Source organism: Schistocerca americana, chromosome 1 (genome assembly GCF_021461395.2).
Source record: "Schistocerca americana isolate TAMUIC-IGC-003095 chromosome 1, iqSchAmer2.1, whole genome shotgun sequence".
Lineage (NCBI taxonomy): Eukaryota > Metazoa > Arthropoda > Insecta > Orthoptera > Acrididae > Schistocerca > Schistocerca americana.
In genome coordinates this window covers 830,348,753-830,371,264 of record NC_060119.1, presented here as the reverse complement: position 1 = coordinate 830,371,264, position 22,512 = coordinate 830,348,753, and the positions used below count along the sequence as shown (strand labels likewise).

General features: G+C 42.5%; 1 protein-coding gene across 1 annotated transcript in view; it reads left to right on the top strand.

Moving 5' to 3' along the window:
• LOC124594487 (transmembrane protein 132E) overlaps positions 1-15,427 on the top strand; it is a 251,554-nt gene extending 236,127 nt beyond the window's left edge. Inside the window, exon 15 of the mRNA XM_047132866.1 lies at positions 12,811-15,427. Within this exon, the coding sequence (XP_046988822.1) occupies positions 12,811-13,270 (460 nt within the window). The 3' untranslated portion in view covers positions 13,271-15,427. The remainder of the gene's footprint in view (positions 1-12,810) is intronic.
• The last annotated feature ends 7,085 nt before the right edge of the window (positions 15,428-22,512 follow it).

Here is a 22,512-nt window from a genome sequence, read left to right as displayed (position 1 = left end):
TCTAGTATCTGTGGTGGCAATGAATTATTTTTGAGACATTAATCTTAACGTAACTGTTGGTCAATATTCTCTGGTACATTATTGACTAATTTTCAGCCCAAATAGGGCTTGGTGAGTATTTGCACTGTAAAATACGTGAGTTTGCAATGCTTTTGAAAAGTGTCCAGAATATATTCATCCTTTAGAAGCAAAGCTCTTCTCCATTTTTGTTTGTTTCCATCGCTTTCAGAGACGAAAACACTACTACGTTAAGAAATAATAGTTTGCTTTCCTTTTCGAATTACTTTATTTTATTATCATACTCATACACGTTTCACATCATTTTTGCAAACGTATTTCCATTGATCTTGAAACTTTGGTAGGGGTGACATACGACAACTATTTCATATCTTGTGCCACTGAGCTGGTTTATGTTCACTACTGTCTGATGCACTTATTATTTTCAGTTTATTACGACAAAGAGAAAAATGGCATAATTTTACTAATCGATGAAACTTTTTGCTGTCCTCATTCTTAGATTGGTGCGTTTCCTGTGTTACTCCGTGAGACAGAAGTTGAAATATTCCCCAAAAAGTCAAGTTTACATTACCATCAATAAAAAACCTGAGGTCACTTCGTCTCTGTTCTTACCATCCAGCAACATCACGGCTATGATGACACACTCATGTGATGATAGATGAAGTAGTGTATCAGTTGTGTCCATCATCAATTCGGTCAAACACGTTTTCAGAAGGGACTAAAATCTTGGATCATATTACATCCTAACACGGAGTCATACATTGAAAAACATTTTGCTCGATATGCCCAAGGGATAGAAAATGGATACATAAAAATTCGCGTTGATAGTATTTTATTCGTGTGTATGTGGTTTTCTTTGTGCAATGGAGATGTGTACTGCTGAGTATGCAGCTGTAAGAGACCACCTTTTGTTTCGGAGTGTATTTTGATTTACCTGGAACTGACGAATGCGTCGTTGACGGACACGGAATGCTAATCTTCCTTTCTTCCGTTTCTTCCTTTCTTATCCTATGCACCGAGTGGCAAAACGACTGCATCGTCTGCTGTACATTAATACATTTTCTTCATTTGTGGTGTATGTATGTGACAAACAGATAAATAAATTTCGGTATCATATTCAAACAGGAAGGTATCTTAAAATTTCAGGGAAGGTGTAAGAATGAAATCCGCCGTGAATTTGGCTTAAACGATTAAGGAAAATTCGGGAAAGCCCCGTCGGAAAGACTGGTTGTGGAGGTTGGTTGGATATTTGAATTACAGATCTCCAGAATTCGAATCTGATGACTTGACCACTACATTACCTTGGCCAGCTGCATATACTGCAGAAGTACACTGAATACAAGTGTTATACTGTACTTGGGTTTTCTTAAGGATGGTGAGGTATGTAAAAAAATAATATGTTTTCAGATCATTTCAGTTCTGTTCATCAGGACAAAAAGTACAGGGGACAACATTGCACCTTGTTGGGTTTGTGACGGAATTTCCTCACCTGTAAGCTACTATATTGAGAAACAGCGAAAACGAATGGTCATTCTCTCAACTCTCGTCTTCACTTCGTTTGTAACTACCAATGAGAAACCTTTGACGTAGTCCGGCTCAATCCATGGCTAATTGCACATTGTTGCCACACTATCATTTCTGCTTCAGCTGCCGTCCAAATAGCATAAAAAACAACTGCTACCGCTGAGGTTGGCAGCGTTTTGCTACTTTCACTTATCCATTTGCTGTGAAGAAATATTGCGGATCTGTGAAGAGAGATGTGATTATTACCGCATACTATTGTTGTTCTCGTTTCCGAGTTACAAGACTTAAGGAACCAAATAAAGGTAGTCATGCACAGGGTGCACTACTTTCTTCGTGACCTTTTAGACAACTCCATAAGAAAGGAAATTCTTAACGGCAAAGGCGTGTGGTGTTTTATCACCCAACAGTATACAGAAACCACGGATAGTGGCAATCTGGGAGCAAAAAGTGATGTTACCGCCTCCGAGGAAGGATAGTATTTGAAGGACATTGTTCATCTTATTGTATTGGAATTTTACGATCGTGTCGAGTATCACACAAAGCAAAAGGTGACTTATGTTTTACACGAGAAGGCTTCACATATAGCCGCAATTTGTAATAGTTCAAAGATCTGTGGGATTCAGGTACAAACAGTGCAGCGATGGAGACATATTCTGATGGAGAGACATGCTTTTACAGCATCTCTGGCAATTTCATTTAGTCAATGCACAACATTAGAAAAGAAAATCATCGTTGCCCCATTATTTTTCTCGATGAGATTTGGCTTAATCAAAATCACGCGAGGAAGCACATCTTGTAAGATAAGAAGTTTGAAAGTGCTGTCTAGCAGAGGAGACAGGTTTATTATCTGTCATGAAGGATCATCTGAGTATGGCTGTCTCAGAGCTGCAAAGCTAATATTTACAGCCAGCAAATCCAACGATTATCTAGAAGAGACGCATAGTGTTGTGTACAGCTCTAATTTTAGATTTAATACATCCTTTAGGAGGAGGCTGTGTTGTTGTCATAGATAACGACAATAATCTTTGGAAAGGACAACAAGCGAAAGTTGCTGATTCAGTTACAAAGAAAGATGAAATCAAGTAATAGCCAGGAAATTATTTCAGTTTTGAAAGGTGAGATGGTGGAAGAAGTGTGGCGCTACAAGCTACTTTACAACAAAATTTATCTTGACAACTTAGCACCAAAATGAGCGACGAGGTTGTAAGGCTTCATCCTTGCCACCAGCAATAGAATCCAATAGTATATGCGTGGGCTCTAGTGGAAGGAAAGGTCGTTTAACTGACGAGGCGAAATTAAAGATGAGCAGAATTTATGTGAGGAAGCCTTTGATGATGTCACTGCAGAAGACTGTGCTAAATGCGGACGCCACGCAAAAAATTTAAAAGAAAGATACTTTCCGAAGGAAATCATGGTCATTACTTCAAATGGTAACACAAATGTTAAATTTTCGGATACACGTACTTCTTCAGAATAAGACAAACAACAATAAATTACGGCTACAAAAATACTGTACCCTATGTCTGCTCCTTTACATGTCATCTTGCTCTTTCCTCTCTCCTTGCAAAAAATTGTAGATAAGAGGCAGAACTACCGACGTACAGAAATACTGACATATAGTACGTGTGGTAGGATGTTTTCAAATATTAGTAGTGGGGAGAAGAAACCCATATCGTATGCTACGTACTGAGACAAAAACTAATCTGTATGTCCAATGAATGCTTGAATGATCTGGTATTCACAACAGAAATTCTTTTATAATTTAACAGGTGAGCTGCTGTTGTGGTGTGGCTGTGCATCTGTCCAGTAGCACGTCACCTCATTGTTAGTACACTTGGTTAGTGTCAAGAACAACTGCACAGAGAAGAGTCCAAGTTCAGGAACTATTTATTTGAACACTCAAATCTCATGAGAAATGAATACAAGGAACACTTCCTTGAACACATCCCTTGTAGAAGTCCAACATCGATGGGCTGAATAGTTCGAGATAGTCCCACTTTAAGTCTTTGGCTATCACGCAGATTTCCGACTAGAAATTCTGAAGATCCTCGTCAGTGATGGTAGCTGTAGCTCCGGCTGTAGGCCCACTGAAAATTATATAGGCCTGGCGAGGTTGTTTATAACATGACGTTCAGGGTACGTTCAGCCTGCACGATTGGCTACCACTGGTCGCGATAACGAAAAGCTCCCTCGTTGGCTCGCCGTGCACGATGATGTTATCCGACGTTTCATTGGTGCTTGAGGAGGGCGTGGCAAAGTAGTTTCCCGCATCAGGAGTGCCTTCTGGAGCCGGCTGTCGACGTCTGCCTAGCTGTATGGCTGCGCCTGCGAGATAGACCGCTGGTGGCACAGTGACGTGGGGCATCTGGGGACGCAATATCTGCAAGACTATCTTTTGTACAGTGTACCTTATAATTCACACGAGAATATATTGTGGCGACCCCCAGTGTGTGTTTAGTGTCGCTGTCTGGCTTGTTGTAGGTCGCTAGTTCTTATCCAGCTACCAGCAACTGTTTATTATTTCTAATTTATCATTTCTGGAAGAATTCTTCAAAAACTTTTTATATCTGCAGTATTCGATGGTTTTATAACTACTAGCTTCCTGAAATAGTGAATATTTGTATAAATACCTGCATTCTCTATACTCTATTGAGCAAGACCCAACGAAATAGCAAATAGGATAACTTATTTGGCAAATATGTACATCTGTTTGGGCGGCACAGCACAGAAGTTGCTCGAGAACAACAGAAAGAATCTCGATAGCTGGGAAAAATTCCAGGCTGAACCGAATAAAGTATTTGGCGACAATCAGCAGCAACCCTCATTTGGCGGAAGAATAATTTAAGAAATGGAACCAACGTCGTGAGGAAACGACGTAGTTGTGCATACATAACGTTTTGGCACTATGCTACATTTTAAATCCGAATATGACTTAAGCTGACAAAATCCCACATTTGATTAAAGCACTCGTGAAAGATATGCATCAAGCTCTCCTGGTAAAGGGCATCACAACAACAGAGGAATTCATCAAGAGGGGACAACGAATCGAGAAAATGCAACAAAGAAAGAGTCGGTTGAAAGAGGTATGACGGACTGCCAAATGTGGTTACTACTGCAGTGTGAAGACTACCATGAGCTCGCCTCTCTAACACGCTAGACAGTAAGGGCAGAGTTATAGCAGCGCATGACAGATAGAAATGTCAGACCGAGTACTCAAGAGATAGCAGTCTTGAATATCGACTCGATATATCAGGAGGTGATAGAGAATGTTGAGGAAGAAGTGAATCAGTCTGTAGCACCAATCGCCACCATCGGTCAAGGCACTATGAAGGCCAGCTCATTCTTACGCCGCTGCCGTCAAACGACAACCCAGCATCCGAACTATGTGGGTACAACCAAGTCTTTCACCAACCAAAGGGATTAGTAGAAGAAAAGACATTTGGAGGACGGAGGAAAACATGCCGCTCGTTTTTCAGTGTAGATGCCCTGTACATGTTGTGTGAAAATGCAGAAAAAGACGACGAGTGTGCGACGACTGTTACGCCGTAAGACATCAACCACCACAACAGTCCTAAACACACCAGTCATCTGCAGACCCATGGGCCGAAACTCATGGCCGTAATCTGCGCGTGGTTGTTCCCCAGCATGCCGTAGCCATTTACATGTACAAGCCACTCGCCTGGCTGGCGAACTCGGGAAAACTATGCGACGCGACCGTCAACAGAGGTGAAACTGCCACAGATGAAGATCCTCCATGGACGATAGATACCAAGATGAGAGGAAATCTCATCCAAGTCGTCACTGTCGGCCAACCAATCTCGGCGCTATTTGTCTCAGAGACTTCTTTGTCCATAATGTCAAACGCTCATCATCGCCAGCTAAAGAATGCCATGTTCCGTGATATAAAAGCGATGGTGCTAAAGTTCGCAAACGAAATACGTAGTGGCAACTGGAATACGAAATAATTCAATAACAATAAATGACAGAACAGAGTCATTAGAATATGTCGGTTTAACAGAACATAGTCATAATTTTATTCTCAGGAGGGACTTCACAGGTGTCACAAGCAGTCATGAACTATGTAAGATCAGAGTTCAGATCGACGAAGCTATTCCAACCAGAACATATAACAATCACTGCTCTGGCTGTTGTTTACCACTGAAGAAGCTGTTATCCAACCCACTGCGCTCTGACGGCACCATAAAATGTCTGAAAGCATCAAAATATTTCTCAGCTATGTGCATTGAGACAGGCTGCTGGTAAACCGAGGTTGGCTGGGAGAAGTCTGCTTTCATAACTCCCGATGGCTTCTATGAGCTACGTAGTTTGGATTATTTAACACTATAGCCACCTTCGAGCGTATGAAGGCAACCTGGATCGGCATCTAAAATGGACGACGTACCTTTGCTGTCTGGATGACATTGTCGTTTTTATAGCATGTTTGAAGAACGTCTGAGTTGAATGACAACTGTGTTGAAGTGCGTTCAAAAGTACAGGTCTTTGTATGATTCTGGTATAGTGCCTCTTAGTCTCCTAAAAAAAGATAAAAACCTTGCGGCACCTAGTGAGTGGCGATGGAGTCGCCCTGATCTAATGAAGATACGAGCAGTCACCGAGTTAACGATTCCTAGGCACATTCGTAATGGGAGACATTTTCTCGCAATGGTCTCGCACTACCAGTGATTCATAAACGAGTTCCGTTTCAAGACACGTCACTTGCAAGTACTATTGTAAACAGATGCCAAATTTTCTTTCAATGAGGCGCAAAAAATATTTTTACTTGTCCTTAAGGAGGGGCTAACATCATCTCCAGCCTGGCTTTGTTTAAGGAGAATGCCGGGGCAACTTCAGGCGACACTATTGGTTTTGGGATGGGGGCAGTTCTCGTACAGATTCTGGAAGGTGCTGAAATGGTGATAGCTGGTGTTTTCAGAGTATCCTTTAAGTCAGAGAAGAACTACTCCACAACCAAAACAGACTGCCTTTCAATTGTTTGGATCGTTAATAACTTCCGGCCGTATTTATTTTGGGAACCACTCACCTTTACGACGGAACACCACTCTCCGTGCTAGCTGAGTAGCCTGAAGGATTCTATCAGGCTGACCCGTGAGATTACTGGCTGATCAGCCTGAAGGGTCCGTCGAATCGAATGGCGAGATGAGCACCGAGGTTTCAGCAGTACGTCGCAATGGTATACAAAAGTGGACATAGACAAAAGGATGCCTGCTGTCTTTCAAGGAATCAGTTGGCTGAACACAGCAACATGGACGAAATATCAGTCATCACTACATTAAATGACACTGCTGCTGAACAGACGGAAGATCCGTAGAAGTCTTTCAGACTAAGAAACTCACCAAAGGAGGATTCCAATTAATAACTGGGACACTGTTTAAGAGGAACTATGATGCGATGAGGCGAAAATGGTTTCTCGTCGTCCCATCTCCTCTAACATCCTGAAGTATTTTCACGACGCTGTAAGATCTGTTCACATGGGATTCGTGAAGACTTTACACCGAATCAGAGCAGTTATCACTGGACAGGCCTCTACCAATCCGTTATACCGTATGTGAGCCACTGTAAGGAATGCCAATGACGAAAGCATATGCCGCAATTATGTTCGGGGCTTCTGGTACTAATTCCACATGCAGCAGCGCCATTCCGTTGAAATGGAATCGAGCTCTTGAGAAGGTTCCCGAAGTCGACAAACGGGAATCGATGGGTAATAGTCTGCACTGACTACGTCACCTGTTATGCTGTTACCGAAGTTGTGCCAACTGCCGAAGCTCCGGAAATTGCCAAGTTCCTTGTAGAAGACATCATTTAAAGCCTGGGGTACCCCTGTGATGATCTCTGGTCATGGGAAAGTTTTCCAGTTGAGACTGGTATCAGATATAATTTCAGACTGTGACATCAACCACAAGATGACAAACGCCTATCATTCACAGAGGAATGACCCACAGAATGCTTTAATATGGCCTTGGCAGATGAACGTTGGTGTCGAGCAGAGAGATTAGGATACATTTCTGCCCATCGTAATATTCGCATACAACAAAGCGAAGCAAGACGCTACCGCCTTCATACCGTTCTTTCTGCTCCACAGTCGCGAGGCCGAAACGACAATGGGCACAATGTCCCTGTTTCAACTGGATGACACTCAGGTTGACTATCTGAAACACCGACGAAGCAAGGCAGACACTTCGCATACGGTCTTCGGGCGTCCAGGAAAAAAAAACAGAGTGCTACAACGCCAAGCAACGGCCATGGGATCCAGCCCAGGAGACTTGGTATGCAAGGATTTTCACGCCTGTGTGGAAAGTGGGACTATCGAAAACGTTATAAGAGTGGTACTTGGGACTGCAAGGGATCCTTGGACGATTGTAGGACGTCACATATGAAATCGAGGGTGACAATTATTGAAGTGTATGATATAAAAGCGTCATAACTTCTGAACCGTTTGCGTTAGGACGTTAAAACTGCAAGGTTGGCTGCGCGGCATGACGGGAAATAGTAAGTGCATGTGCACGCGCCTTGTTGTTCTCACTAAGCAAAATTGTCGCCTCTGGGGGACTGAGAATCCGCATTTCGCGATCGAGAAGTCTCTTCTCCCTCAACCGCTGACTGTGTGGTGTGCAAAGTCCAGTCACGGAGTAATCGGTGCTATATTCCTTGATGCCACGGTGACTACCAAACGGAACGTGACGGTTTTGGAAGATGATTTCATTCTCATTATCCAAAGTGACCCTGATTTCGAAAATATGTTGTTCAGGCAGGAAGGAGTTCGACCCTATCGAAGCAGGAGAGTTTGATGTCCTGGAGGAGCACTATGGGGGCCGCATTCTGGCTCGGCTACCCATTGGCATGGGCCTCGATTGGCCACCATATTCTCCGGATCTGAACACAAGCGACTGCTTTTTGTGGGGCTAAAGACAAGGTATACAGCAATAATCTCAAAACCATTTCTGAGCTGAAAACAGCCATTTAGGAGATCATCGACAGCTTCGATGTTTCCACACTTCAGCGATTCATGCAGAATTTCGCTATTAGTCTGCGCCAGATCATCGTCAATGATGGCAAGCATATGAACATGTCATAACCTAAATCCGAATATCTGTAGTGACGTTCATATGTTGAATAAAGTGTGTTCACGCCATAGTTTGTAACTAATTAAAATTTTTTCATATAGTTCAATAACTGTCACCCTGTAAGCTCTGTTGCGGCTGTACGTTGGTGTTCTTAATAAACGTACTTCTGATGCCAAGTGTTGTCTTTCATTCAAAACCAGCCTTAAGATTAGTTCTTGGGTGTTGTTACGACATGACAGTATTAGTGTGGGATGTCCGAAGAATGAAGCAATGGCTCCTGTTTTTCTAAAACACTTTCAAACTTTTCACGATAAATTGTTCAAAAGGAGTGATTGTCAGCTTCTGGCTATCGCTATGTGTCATCTGGCGATTTTCGTAGTCTTGTTATTATTAAACGAGCGCTTTGTAAGGCACAAAGCATACTATTTGTGTGCAGCCGAGAGGAAAGCACGTGACAGGAATGCGACAGCGACGCTTGAGACATGCTCTAGGCAGCGCACTATCCGAAGCTATAAAAACATTTTCATTAATGCAATTATGCACACATGTAACTGTAACTGGCTTGAAGGAATTCGAGTGACATGTACTTAATCGTCACACTTTTTCAGTGTACTTCGACTTCGGGAATAATATCAATCGTGCAATAGTCTTCACGGATTTCTCGCCGCATAATAACTCAGTGTGAACACGACGTTATTCCCTCCTTACATCATATGGCAAAGTGCCGGTGTAGTCATCGTTCGCTTTCTTCCCTTGAAAGCGCAGCACTTCCCTCAAGGTATCTACTGATTTTGTCATTAGTACTGTGCTTTTGGAAATTCTTTTTGTTGATACGTCATCAGGGTTGCAGAAGTAGTTATTTCTGGCTTCTTTATGGCCTTGCTGTCTGTTTAGTATCGTAACTGGTCGTCCATCTAAATCAATTTGATCTTCAGCATTCCTAACAGCCGGATAGGTATTTTGTTTGATTCTCTTGTGCTCCGGTAAAACTTGGTAGCATTCTTCGTAAGTTAATCCCCCATCACGTAGACCATCACTCGTAGAATATACATCTGACAGATGGTGAGGCTGCAGCTAATAGAAAGCTCGGATTGTTCATTAAGGAGAAGGCACAGGGTCCGAAGCCTCTGGGAGGTTTTCCGGGTTATTTGGCCGCGTCATGTTTCTTCTAAAATGTTCGACGTTTCGACTCCTCTGCTGGGATCTTCCTCAGGATCTTTTGGTGTCCACTACAGTTAGTACACTGTCTGAGACGAGTGTCGCGTCCACTTATAAAAGGGAAGTTTTCCTGGCGTTCGTGCTGGAGAAGTGATAGTACTGGTTAAAATTCATATGGCTACCATTGGTGAGCCATAATCATAGGCTAATATTCCCGCTCTGATGCAGAAGAAGGGGGCGTTGGTAGCTCATCTCTATGGATACCATTGGCGGTACATCGTCATTGGTTAGGAAGGTACTATTCCACACTTATGCTGGAGAAGGGTTATTGGTTCAAATGCCTGCTACCGCTATTGGTTGGTCGTTATCAGTGGCTAGATTCGAAACGGACAGAGCAAGAGAGGGGGAATGTTTACCCAAAATATTATTGTCCGCCGAGGTGACTTGCAGCGCGTTGTTTATGCCGCTCACACACCGCGGCCGCGTATTTACTTCCTTGATGGCGTGGAGCCAATATGCCGGCAGCCTATAGCCGTCAAATGGCTCTGAGCACTATGGGACTCAACTGCTGTGGTCATAAGTCCCCTAGAACTTAGAACTACTTAAACCTAACTAACCTAAGGACAGCACACAACACCCAGCCATCACGAGGCAGAGAAAATCCCTGACCCCGCCGGGAATCGAACCCGTGAACCCGGGCGTGGGAAGCGAGAACGCTACCGCCCTATAGCCGTCCTCTCTATTGAAATTAGATGCATTCCTAGAAATTTCAACCGCTTCAAGGACTTTTCTTCTATATACGTTTGTTTCTTTAGCCAGTACACGTACGTTATTAAAATCGATGTCAGAGCCACAGTTCTCGTGATGTTCCGCTACTGCCGATTTTGCACTTCGTTTTAGCCGCATGTGTCGTTCGTGTTCCTTAATGCCTTCTTTAACAGTTCTTCCCGTTTCGCCTGTAAACACTTTGCCACTGCATTCTTCTGGGATTCCTGCTATACATGTGTCAGACAGCGTTGTATGATGAGGTGGGTTTGGCTCGAGTCACGCGAATCTTCTAGGGGTGGGCTGCTGACATTTGATGACTGTTGTGTAGCACGAGAACACGAGTGGGGGAAGAGTGCAGAAAAAAGTGTTGAGGGGAGATACCTTTCACACTTGCCAAAGAGTGCAGAAAATGTGTTCGGTGGGTAGGGGTGCACATTTTGTATTTCCCTCTCGAACTTTTAGTTTCGTTGTAACGTAGTATATACGGAGTGTTCAACTGAAAAGGTACGAAACGTCGTAACAAGCAGACCAGTTGAAATTTTCATATGTCGCTGTTGGGTAACGTAGTGAGACATCTAGGGACGCGAATGTAGCGTTGCCACAGCCACAAAAATTTGAAAGCTGTCCTTACCGTCTCATTGAATCCCTCGAGCACGGGAGAACGATTAACTGTGGCGTGTACTGTGAGACATTCCATAGCCTGAGCAAGTCTATCAGGAGCAGTCGGCCTGGACTGTTCACAGAGGGAGTGATTCTGCTCCACATAACGCACACGTCTCAAAGGTCACATATGTGTTGTTGTTGTAATCTTCAGTCCTGAGACTGGTTTGATGCAGCTCTCCATGTTACTCTATCCTATGCAGGCTTCTTCATCTCCCAGTACCTACTGCAACCTACATCCTTCTGAATCTGCTTAGTGTATTCATCTCTTGGTCTCCCTCTACGATTTTACCCTCCACGCTGCCCTCCAACGCAAAATTTGTGATCCCTTGATGCCTCAGAACATGTCCTACCAACCAGTCCCTTCTTCTAGTCAAGTTGTGCCACAAACTTCTCTTCTCCCTAATTCCATTCAATATCTCTTCATTAGTTATGTGATCTACCCATCTAATCTTCAGCATTCTTCTGTAGCACCACATTTCGAAAGCTTCTCTTCTTGTGCAAACTATTTATCGTCCATGTTTCACTTCCATACATGGCTACACTCCATACAAAAACTTCAGACGCGACTTCCTGACACTTAAATCTATACTCGATGTTAACAAATTTGTCTTCTTCAGAAAAGCTTTCCTTGCTATTTCCAGTCTACATTTTATATCCTCTCTACTTCGACCATCATCAGTTATTTTGCTCCCCAAATAGCAAAACTCATTTGCTACTTTAAGTGTCTCATTTCCTAATGTAATTCCCTCAGCATCACCCGACTTAATTCGACTACATTCCATTATCCTAGTTTTGCTTTTGTTGATGTTCATATTATATCTTCCTTTCAAGACACTGTCCATTCCGTTCAACTGCTCTTTCAAGTCCTTTGCTGTCTCTGACAGAATTACAATGTAATCGGCGAACCTCAAAGTTTTTATTTCTTCTCCATGGATATTAATTGCTACTCCGAATTTTTCTTTTGTTTCCTTTACTGCCTGCTCAATATACAGATTGAATAACATCGGGGAGAGGCTACAACCCTGTCTCACTCCCTTCCCAACCACTGTTTCCCTTTCATGCCCCTCGACTCTTATAACTGCCATCTGGTTTCTGTACAAATTATAAATAGCGTTTCGCTCCCTGTATTTTACCCCTGCCACCTTTAGAATTTGAAAGAGAGCATTCCAGTCAATATGTGTAATGTCCAAAAAGACACGGTGTAGGGTTGGTTCCTGGCATAGTCACAGGCATTCTGGGAACAGGGAATCATTCGGCTCGTGAAGCAGTGGGATAGTTGTAGTCACACCTCTGGTGTTTGATTTCGAATAAAGACTTTAATTATACCCACAATGATGTTTCGTACCGTTTCTCTTGAACACCCCTCATAGCAAGGCCCTGATGTAATGTACGTAACCTAAGCTAATCTATAGGTAGTAGGTAGCAGTTTATCTTTTCGTTTCCTTTTTTTTTTTTTTTTTTTTTACCCAAATGGGTTGGTAAAAAGACCAATGATGACGCAATAGCAGCACTCCACTGATGTAGAAAAGCTGATACCCCTGCATAGCGCTATGTTACTGGGAAGTATGCAGTAGATCTGACGCTGTGTTGTGCTCAGGGCTGGCGGAGGCGGAGGTGGCGGCGGCCACGACAGCGGCGCGCCGGAGCAGCCTCCGCAGCGGCACAAGTCTCGCCGCTCGTCGGGCCACCAGGCGCAGCCGCAGCCGCAGCCGCAGGTGCCGCCGCACCAGCACCAGCTGCAGCACCACCAGCACCAGCTGCAGCAGCTGCAGCTGCAGCACGAGGCGGCAGCCGCGGCAGCAGCCGCAGCGGCGGCCGGCGCCAACTCCGACTTCGTGCCTGGCGCGCAGCGGGGGGCGGGTGGCGGCTCGGAAGTGAAGCGCGCCACCATCGTCGGGAACCCCATGTTCTCGGCAGGCGCCGCCGTCGTCGCCGGCGGCGTGGCGCTGTCTGGCGCCGCGCACGACGACCTGGTCGGTCTCGACGACCTCAACCTCGGCATGGACTACGACCAGATCATGGAGTACTTCGACAACCTCAAAGAGTCAAATGCCTGAATCTAGTCACGCGACTCCGTCGTCCGCAACCGCGGGGGGCGGCAACCGATACCAAAAAGAAGCTATTCGTGTACAACATATTTATTTATCTACCCGCGCCAAATGTCACATTTCTTTAACACGCGAAGCGTAACGCACTGAACAGCCACTGCTGTGGAGACGGTACATTTGAATAGTTTCTGTCAACAGATTACTGTATCCACTTCTTTTAGGCGGTGCATTGTTCGTCTCCTGCAGCTAACATGACCTAGCTTCGGACTCCGTCCGAAGAAAGCAAGGTGTCTCCAGCATTTTTTCCACCGTATGACGTTTGTGTTCATGCTAGCTACTATATGCACGCTGTATTGCTGTTGGTGTGTTGTATCGTCAGCTGATTGAAGTCGACTAAGCAAAGGGAGGCGTCTACCTTCCCCCGCACTGTACAGTATTTATTCTAAAAAGATGTTTCGATTGATGTTCCTACTTGTCACGCCTCTGACCCGTACCTCAACCTCACACGCCAGCTGGGAGCTGTCCGTCACCCCTGCTGCCGCAGCACAACTTTCGAGAAGCATCTTTTTTATATTTTATGCCAAAAAAGAACAATGTCGTTTTGTTTATAGAAGAATTTTATTTTTATGCGTGTGCACTCCATAGTTTTATTATGGGCATCGTGCTGTCTGTTGGTGGCCTTTGCATGAGAGGTACCCCACCACCCGAATATTTAATATATTTATTGAGGACACTTGATTTTCCTTGTAATGTCTGTGTTGTAAAAAGTGTACATAACGTATAAATGTTTGTATTTGTAAGCATCTTAATACCGTTGCACATTTTATATGGGCCCATATACATATATAAAAAGTAGGTGAGAGGATAGCTTTTTTTCCCCAGTCACTTTTTTGTATACCCAACCAGGGTTTATTACAATATGGCATGGTAATTTGTATCCTTTTAGTGTACTACGAGTCTAAATTTGTTGACATTGGATAAAATGTTTCTCGTACTAAGCATTTAGCTATGTTTAGACGCTAGAGTCAATTACAGTGTGGATAAATCTAAGCGTGATTCGTATTGAATATTGCAGAAGTAGTTGTGGAGCGAGTATTAAATATCTGTCACTCAAGTGTAGATCGCTTTATGTAATAGGAGACGTAGTTCGTAGTGTACAGAACTATTCTATACAGACATAATGCTGGGCTCCAAACATGAGTGACCCTCTGGTATCATACTTCCATGAAAGATAATGCATGTTAGTCACACGAGCTCTTTAGGGAAAATTCCTCTGTGACGCGTTCATCTGTGTACACTCAATGTATAAAGTGCATATCTGTCACATTGATGGTCGTATCTGCTTCGTACTACATGTGAACAACTAATTTGAAAACGGATTAGTGTTTTTCGTACAGCTCTTGTAACTACCAACTTCATACAAATTCACAACAGTCAGTATAATGCAGTCGCTTGTTTGTTGTGATGACTTGCTGAACGATTTCCCTCACTTAGTTGTATGTGTGCTCACCATGTACGCGTAAAATGTGCTTTCACCGTGGCTGAATGTCGCTTAAAGATAGAGAAAAGATCAGCAACCTACTCCACACTTAAGTCCCTGCCACGTAAATTAAAAATGTTTCCCAATTTGTGAATGTTGTAAATTGAAAATTCAAATGAAGAGTAACTGTATGTGTACATATTATGCAATGTCGATGAAGCTGTTTCTTGATACTGATGTTTGCAGTTTATGATCGATTTCAGTAGAATTTTTAACGAGGTATTTGTCCTCTTATTTACAATATACGTACTCCAAATTAGATACTCGCATCAGTATGAGACATATGTTAATTGTCTTACACAAAACATGTATTTATTACACTATATTTTGTGAACGACTCACTGCTTCATACAGTATGTATATTGAGTAGTCCTCAACAATTTTATATCAATGAACTGTGCACATAGTTAAGTGTTGAGGAATGTCCATTATTGAACTCATACCGGGTAATCAAACAACCTATCAACATTACCTCTCCCAAAGGCAAATATTCTAATCTCTCACTGAGAATTTCATAATTAAGAGTACATGTAACTCACCGACTGCAAATGTTTGATGTTATATGATTATATGCCTACAGAGTCATAAATACAAATAAAACAAATTTGTAATTGAATAAATGATAATTGCAAGGTTTCACATTCTTTAAAAGACCTTCCCAGATCTCCGTCTTTCTGCTAAACACGATGTTTTTGCAATTCGACTTTTGGGTCAATGGATGGCTCCTCCGTTACTGAGTTCAGATCACTGCTTCTGCCGACACTTCACTCTTCCGCAGGAGGCAAATACTTAACCTTGCTTATCGAATATATTTTAAGGAACGCAGCAGTTAATGAAGAAAATAAAAACTAGTTATGGATAATACTATCTTAAGAAGGAACAATACTATCGTATTCCTCATATAGGAAAGAAGTCAGATATATTGCTACGGCACACACTGAACCTTTACGAGTAGTATGTACGCATGTTCTCACGGTCTCGTTGAGTACTATTTATTGTGTAACCACCAGAAAGATGAGAAAACTTAATTCGTACATTAGTTGTGTTTATAGTGGTTTTTATTATTTTACGGACGAGGATTCATTTCGAGTATTCGATTATAAAGTGGTCGTAGCCACAGACTTTATGAACAACCATTGTGATGGTTGTTGTGGTATTCATTCCAACGAATGCAGCCTTTTACACTAGTCTATCCAGTCTTCATCTTTGCATGGCTACTGCGACCTTCATTCATTTGAACATGCTTACTACGTTCCCGTACAATTACTATCCCTTATCCTTCCTTTCATTACCAAACTGACAATTCTGTAATGCCTCAGGATGTATCTTGTCGATGGGACCGTTCTTTTTGTCAATTGTGCCATAATTTCTTTTTGCGCAACATCTCCTGGCCTCCTCATATTTTATTTGATCTTTCCATCAGATCTTCAGCATTCTTCTTCAGCATCACATTCCCTTCTTGTCTGAACTCATTATCGTCAACGTCTCGCTTACGCATAAGGCTACGCTACAGACAAATACCTTCAGAATAGCTTCGTAACGCTACAATTGATATTAGACATTAAAAAATTCTTCTTTTTGAGATTTATTTCTTTCCTATTGCCAGTCTACATTTTACTTCACCTTTACCGTAGCCATAATCAATTATTTTGGTCCCCAAATAGCAAAATTTATCTACTACTTCCAGTTCTTACTTCCTAATCTAAACTCATCAGGATCATCTGATTTAATTGGACTACATTTCATTACCATAGTTTTATTTTAGTTGAAACTCACTGTACAATGCCTTCAAATGCCATCCATTACGTTGAACTACTCTTCCAAATCCTATGCCGTCTCTGGCAGAATTTCAATGTCATCGGCAAACCACGAAGTTTTTATTTCTTCAGTCTGAGCTCTAATTCCCATTCAAAAATTGTTCTTGATTTTCTTCACAGCTTGCTCAGTGTACAGACTGAATAACATAGGAGGTATGCTACGGCCCTGTCTCACTCCCCTCTCCACTACAGCTTGCCTTTCACGTCCTTCGGCTGTTATAACAGCGGTTTGGCTCAAAAAAAAGTTGTAAATAGACTCTCGCAACCTGTATTCACGTCTGTCAGCTAATGCCTTCTTTGGAACTGGAGTTGGTACGTTTTTCCTGAACTCTGAGGGTATTTTGCCTGTCTCATATACTTAGCACACCAAGTGGAATAATTTTGTTATGACTAGCATCACAAGGATGTCAATAATCCTGAGGTAACGTCCTCTATTACAAGTACCTTGTTTCCAATTAAGTGATTCACACTCTGTCAAATTACCGAAATATCACCGAGAGAGGTAGCGCAGTGGTTAGCACACTGGACTCGCATTCGGGAGGACGACGGTTCAGACCCGCGTTCGACCATCCTGATTTAGGTTTCCCGCGATTTCCCTAAATCGTTTTAGGCAAATGCCGGGATGGCTTCCTTCAAAGGGAACGGCCAACTTCCTTCCCCCATCCTTCCCTCATCCGATGGGACCGATGACCTCACTGTTTGGTCCCCTCTCTCAAACCAACCAACCAATCCGCAGTATCATATCTTCCGTCCGTCTTCAACTGCTTCAGCTACTCTTTCTATAATACTGTCCTCAAGTTTGTTTCCATTGTATAGATCCACTAAATATTCTTTCCAGCTATACGTTCCTTAGAACTGTTACGTAAATTAAAAACAAGTTTATTCTCTCATATTTTCGTGTCCTATTTCTGTGTATAGAATATTTTTAGTAAACTTGTCATGTTAAACAGGATAAAATCCAAGATTATACTCTGCTATAGTCCTCAAAGAAGTGTTATGGAAATATATTTACAATGGTTAATTTTAATTGAGAAATCACGCAGGTTCATTGAAACAAATGAAGGTAAGCTGTAATTTATGTTCCACCGACATTGACGCTGTTAGAGTCAGTGTCATAGCTTGAGTATGGAAGTAATGAAAAGAAACAGATCGTACGCTGTTGAAGGTTCTGGTTTAGAACTATCCTCAAGTCAGCTAGAAACAAAAAGAATTTCAAGTTCACTTAATTTGGTCATGCTGCGAAACTGAAATGATATTTCGCCTCCCTGGCTGACTATTGCTACGCGGGAACTGTACAAGTTAACACTGCATAAGGCACTGTGCAGTGCGACGTCACGAATTAGACTTCACTTACGCGCAGCTGTCCTGATCGGAATGTCGTGTTAGTACCTAGTTGTGTGTAACTTCGTTCCTTTACGGTTGCGTGTATCTATATTCCAACGAGAATTCTCTGTAGTTTTATGGAAAATCGACAAATAATTGAAAAAATAATAATTTCCTGGAAGGCGTTTCTTATATTTCCAAAAACTATTTACAGTGTAGATGATCTCTGTAGTAATCGTAGTCTGAAAGCCACACAGGTCTTGCTGCGTAATAACCACAACGGGAAGAAGACATGAATAGTCAAGGGATACATTCATCAACATCTCACTGTTTTTCCTTTCATTTTGTGTATGAGGTTAAAATAACACACGATTCCAATAAATGTTGCACGTGTAAAAAGAGCAGCAATGCAGAAAATTAAATACGACCAAGTTGGTGTCTTCTGGGCACTCCGTCAGTCTCAAGCAGGAGAATGTCCAATTCCTGGCCCAGATCGGCAAAAGTAGACCACGTTATAGACATTAATCTGTATACACGTAAAGAAACACACTCTCACATTTACAAGGTTTCACACTTCTGGGATATTTCGCACCAGAATTAAATTAAAAACAGCCCCCATCCCTTTTTTCTGACCAAGGTTTTCGCGAGGATTCCTTTGGTTCTGATACAAACGCTGGAACTGAGAATCCTCCCTCAAATATTTCACTGGACCATTGCTCGAACAGTCTGCTCTACTTTTAGGAATAAACTAAGAAGAAAAACAGAGAGTTTCGTGAATCAGTAGTACATATACAGGATGTATCGGGTGTAAGTACAGATATTTTTATATATACGTGATAGATACATCAGTGTGCTGATTGTTTTTTCTCTGAGTCTAAAAGTCTTTCCACAAACAGGTAATATAATTTACTCTCTGATGTTTTCTACGTAGTCGTGATTGCACAGCCCCTGTCAGTATAGCCTAATCAGTATAGCCTAACCGTTTTGCGTTTTCCGTACCAGATCGGGTTGACGGAGGAGATAGAGAAGATCCAAAGAAGAGCGGCGCGTTTCGTCACAGGGTTATTTGGTAACCGTGATAGCGTTACGGAGATGTTTAACAAACGCAAGTGGCAGACTCTGCAAGAGAGGCGCTCTGCATCGCGGTGTAGCTTGCTCGCCAGGTTTCGAGAGGGTGCGTTTCTGGATGAGGTATCGAATATATTGCTTCCCCCTACTTATACCTCCCGAGGAGATCACGAATGTAAAATTAGAGAGATTAGAGCGCGCACGGAGGCTTTCAGACAGTCGTTCTTCCCGCGAACCATACGCGACTGGAACAGGAAAGGGAGGTTATGACAGTGGCACGTAAAGGGCCCTCCGCCACACACCGTTGGGTGGCTAGCGGAGTATAAATGTAGATGTAGATGATGTAGAACACCTGACCTGCTGCCAAGGGGGAAATAAGCACTAATGATATGCTTTTGCCACATGTACTCCGATGTACTAGCCAACCTAAAAATATACTAGTCCTGTTTCTTGTTTCTGTTGTGGTCTTCAAAAATGGTTCAAATGGCTCTGAGCACTATGAGACTTAACTTATGAGGTCATCAGTCCCCTAGAACTTAGAACTACTTAAACCTAACGAACCTAAGGACATCACACACATCCATGACCGAGGCAGGATTCGAACCTGCGACCGTACCGGTCGCGCGGTTCCAGACTGAAGCGCCTAGAACCGCTCGGCCACTACAGCCGGCCTGTGGTCTTCAGTCCGAAAACTTGTTTGATGCAGCTCTCCATGCTACTCTATCCGTTGCAAGCCTCTTCATCTCCAAATAACTAATGCAACCTACATCCTTCTGAATCTGCTTGCTGTATTTATCTCTTGGTCTCCTTCTACGATTTTTATCCCCCAGACTTCCCTCTAGTACTAAATTCGTGATCCTTTGATGTCTCAGAATATGTCCAGTCATCCGTTCCTTTCTTTTAGTGAGGCTGTGCCACCAATTTCTCTTCTCCTCGATTCTATTCAGTGCCCCCTCATTCGTTACGTAATCCTCCCATATATTTTCAGCATTCTTCTGTAGCACCACATTTCAAAAGCTTCTGTTCTCTTCTTGTCTAAATCGTTTATCGTCCACGGTTCACTTTCACTGATGGCTGCACTCCATACAAATACCTTCACAAAAGACTTTCTAACACACCTACATTCGATTTCAATAAATTTCTCTTCTTTTCTCGCCATTGCCAACCTACATTTTATATGCTGTCTGCTTTGGCCATCATCAGTTTTTTCCTGCCCAAATAACAAAACTCATTACTACTTTAAGTGTCTTATTTCTTAATCTAATTCGTTCAGCATTAAGCCGGCCGCTGTGTCCGAGCGTTTCTAGGCGCTTCAGTCCGGAACCGCAGTGCTGCCACGGTCGCAGGTTCGAATCTTGCCTCGAGAATGGATGTGTGTGATTTTCTTAGGTTAGTTAGGTTTAAGTAGTTCTAAGTCTAGGGGGCTGATGACCTCAGATGTTTAGATCCATTTGAATCATTCTTTCAGCATTACCTGAATTAATTCGTTTGCATTCCATTATCCTCTTCTTGTTTTTGTTAATATTTTTCCTATATCCTTTTTTTCAGGGCACTGTCCATTACGTTTAACTGCTCTTCCACGTTCTTTGCTGTCTCTAACTGAAATACAACGTCACCACGATACTTCAAAAATTTTAAAATTATAATTATACTATTAATTTTAATTAATAAATTATAATTATATTATAATTACATTATAAATTGTATTTTACCTTCCTACCTTCAGATTTTCGAAGAGATTATTCCAGACAGCAATGCGAAAATCTTCCTCTAACGTGTACAAATGCTATAAAAGTAGGTTTGCGTCTCCTTAACGTATCTTCTAAAGTAAGTCAGAGGGTCAGTATCGCTTCACGTCTTCCTATACTTCTCCAAAATCTAAACTGATCTTCCCCGAAGTCAGCGTCTACCAGTTTTGCTGTTGTTCTGTAAAGAAGTCGTGTAGGTATTTTCCAACCATGAATGATTAAACTAACAGCTCGGTAGGTTTTACACGTGTGAGCACCTCCTTCCTTTGAAAGTGAGGTTATTTGAAGTCTGAGGGTATTTCTCCTGTCTCATACATCTTGAATACCACATGGTAAAATTTTGTCATGACTGGCTCTCCCAAGGCTATTATTAGTTCTGACGGAATGCCATCTACTCCCGGAGCCTTGCTTCGAATTTGGTGTTTCAGTGCTCTATCAAATTGTACTCCTAATAGCTATAATTATCAATCTGAAAGTAAAGCAATTACTGACATTATGTTGTTCAAAAAACTGTCCGCAGTCGTCAATAAAACACTACACCTTGTATATACAGGTAAGCACTCTCATACGAATATATCGAAACGTGAATACTCCCCATTGATAATTACAGCTTACGGGATATTAGACTGAAACGGAGCGCGCCCGCGTAATGTGCCAGGTCCCCAGCAGAGTATGATAAGATATGGAAATGGAAATGAAGTCCCATGCTTCTTGGCAGAGCGTAGGGGAACAACACGGGAGACCCGCAACGCCGTACTAGGCAACGTACTAATGAAGGGTAGTTTGCTGTTGCCTTCCTCCGACCGTAATGGGGATGAATGATGATGATGAAGAGCACACAACGACACCCAATTTTCTCGGGGTAGGTGAAAATTCCTAAGCCCGCCGGGAATCGAAACCGGGAAGCGAGAACGCCACCGCGAGACCATGGGCTGCGGACATAATAAGGTATGATTGACGTTAATTTAATAGCATCATTTTACTTGGCCTGTCGTAAATGATTATTATCAATTGTACTACACATAGGAGCAAGTTATTGACTTTGCACGCAATCTGATATGTAAACTACAACTGTTGTTGAGGACATACCGTCTCAGATAAAAATTAGAAATAACTCCATTCTAGTCGGTCCGACCGCGATTTTCAGAAGATTTCTTTGGTTGTAGGTAAAATTCTGTGTCTGATATTTCTCTCTCCCAAATTATTTGGTTGGCAGTTTCTCTCCCAGCTGGCTGATATTTGCCTGAAAATGTACGCGTTCAATAACCGGTGGACGTCAAACAGTTCTCCATTGCTTCCGCCAGGGAATAAAGATTAGAAGCGATCCTTGATTCACGAGTGCCTTAGAATATACCTTTCCACTATCAAGCTGGTGCACTCTATTGTGCTGCAGACCAACGTTATCTGCAAGTGTCTCTAGTTTGTAAAGCAAATGTTTGAACTGGTAATTCCCTTCCATATATTCCTAATAAGGTACCACCGGCCGCTGTGACCGAGCGGTTCTAGGCACTTCAGTCCATAACCGCGCTGTGCTACAGTCACAGGTTACAATCCTGCCTCGTTCATGGATGTGTGTGACGCCCTTATATTAGTTAGGTTTAAGTTGTTGTAAGTCTAGGGGACTGATAGTGCTTAGAGCCATTTGCACCTAATAAGGTACCCTCCACCCTAAACAAATTTCGCTGGGATATTAGTGAGAAGGTCAAAACCCTTACAGTCATAGATAGTGAGGAGTGATAATAAAATGTTTACTTA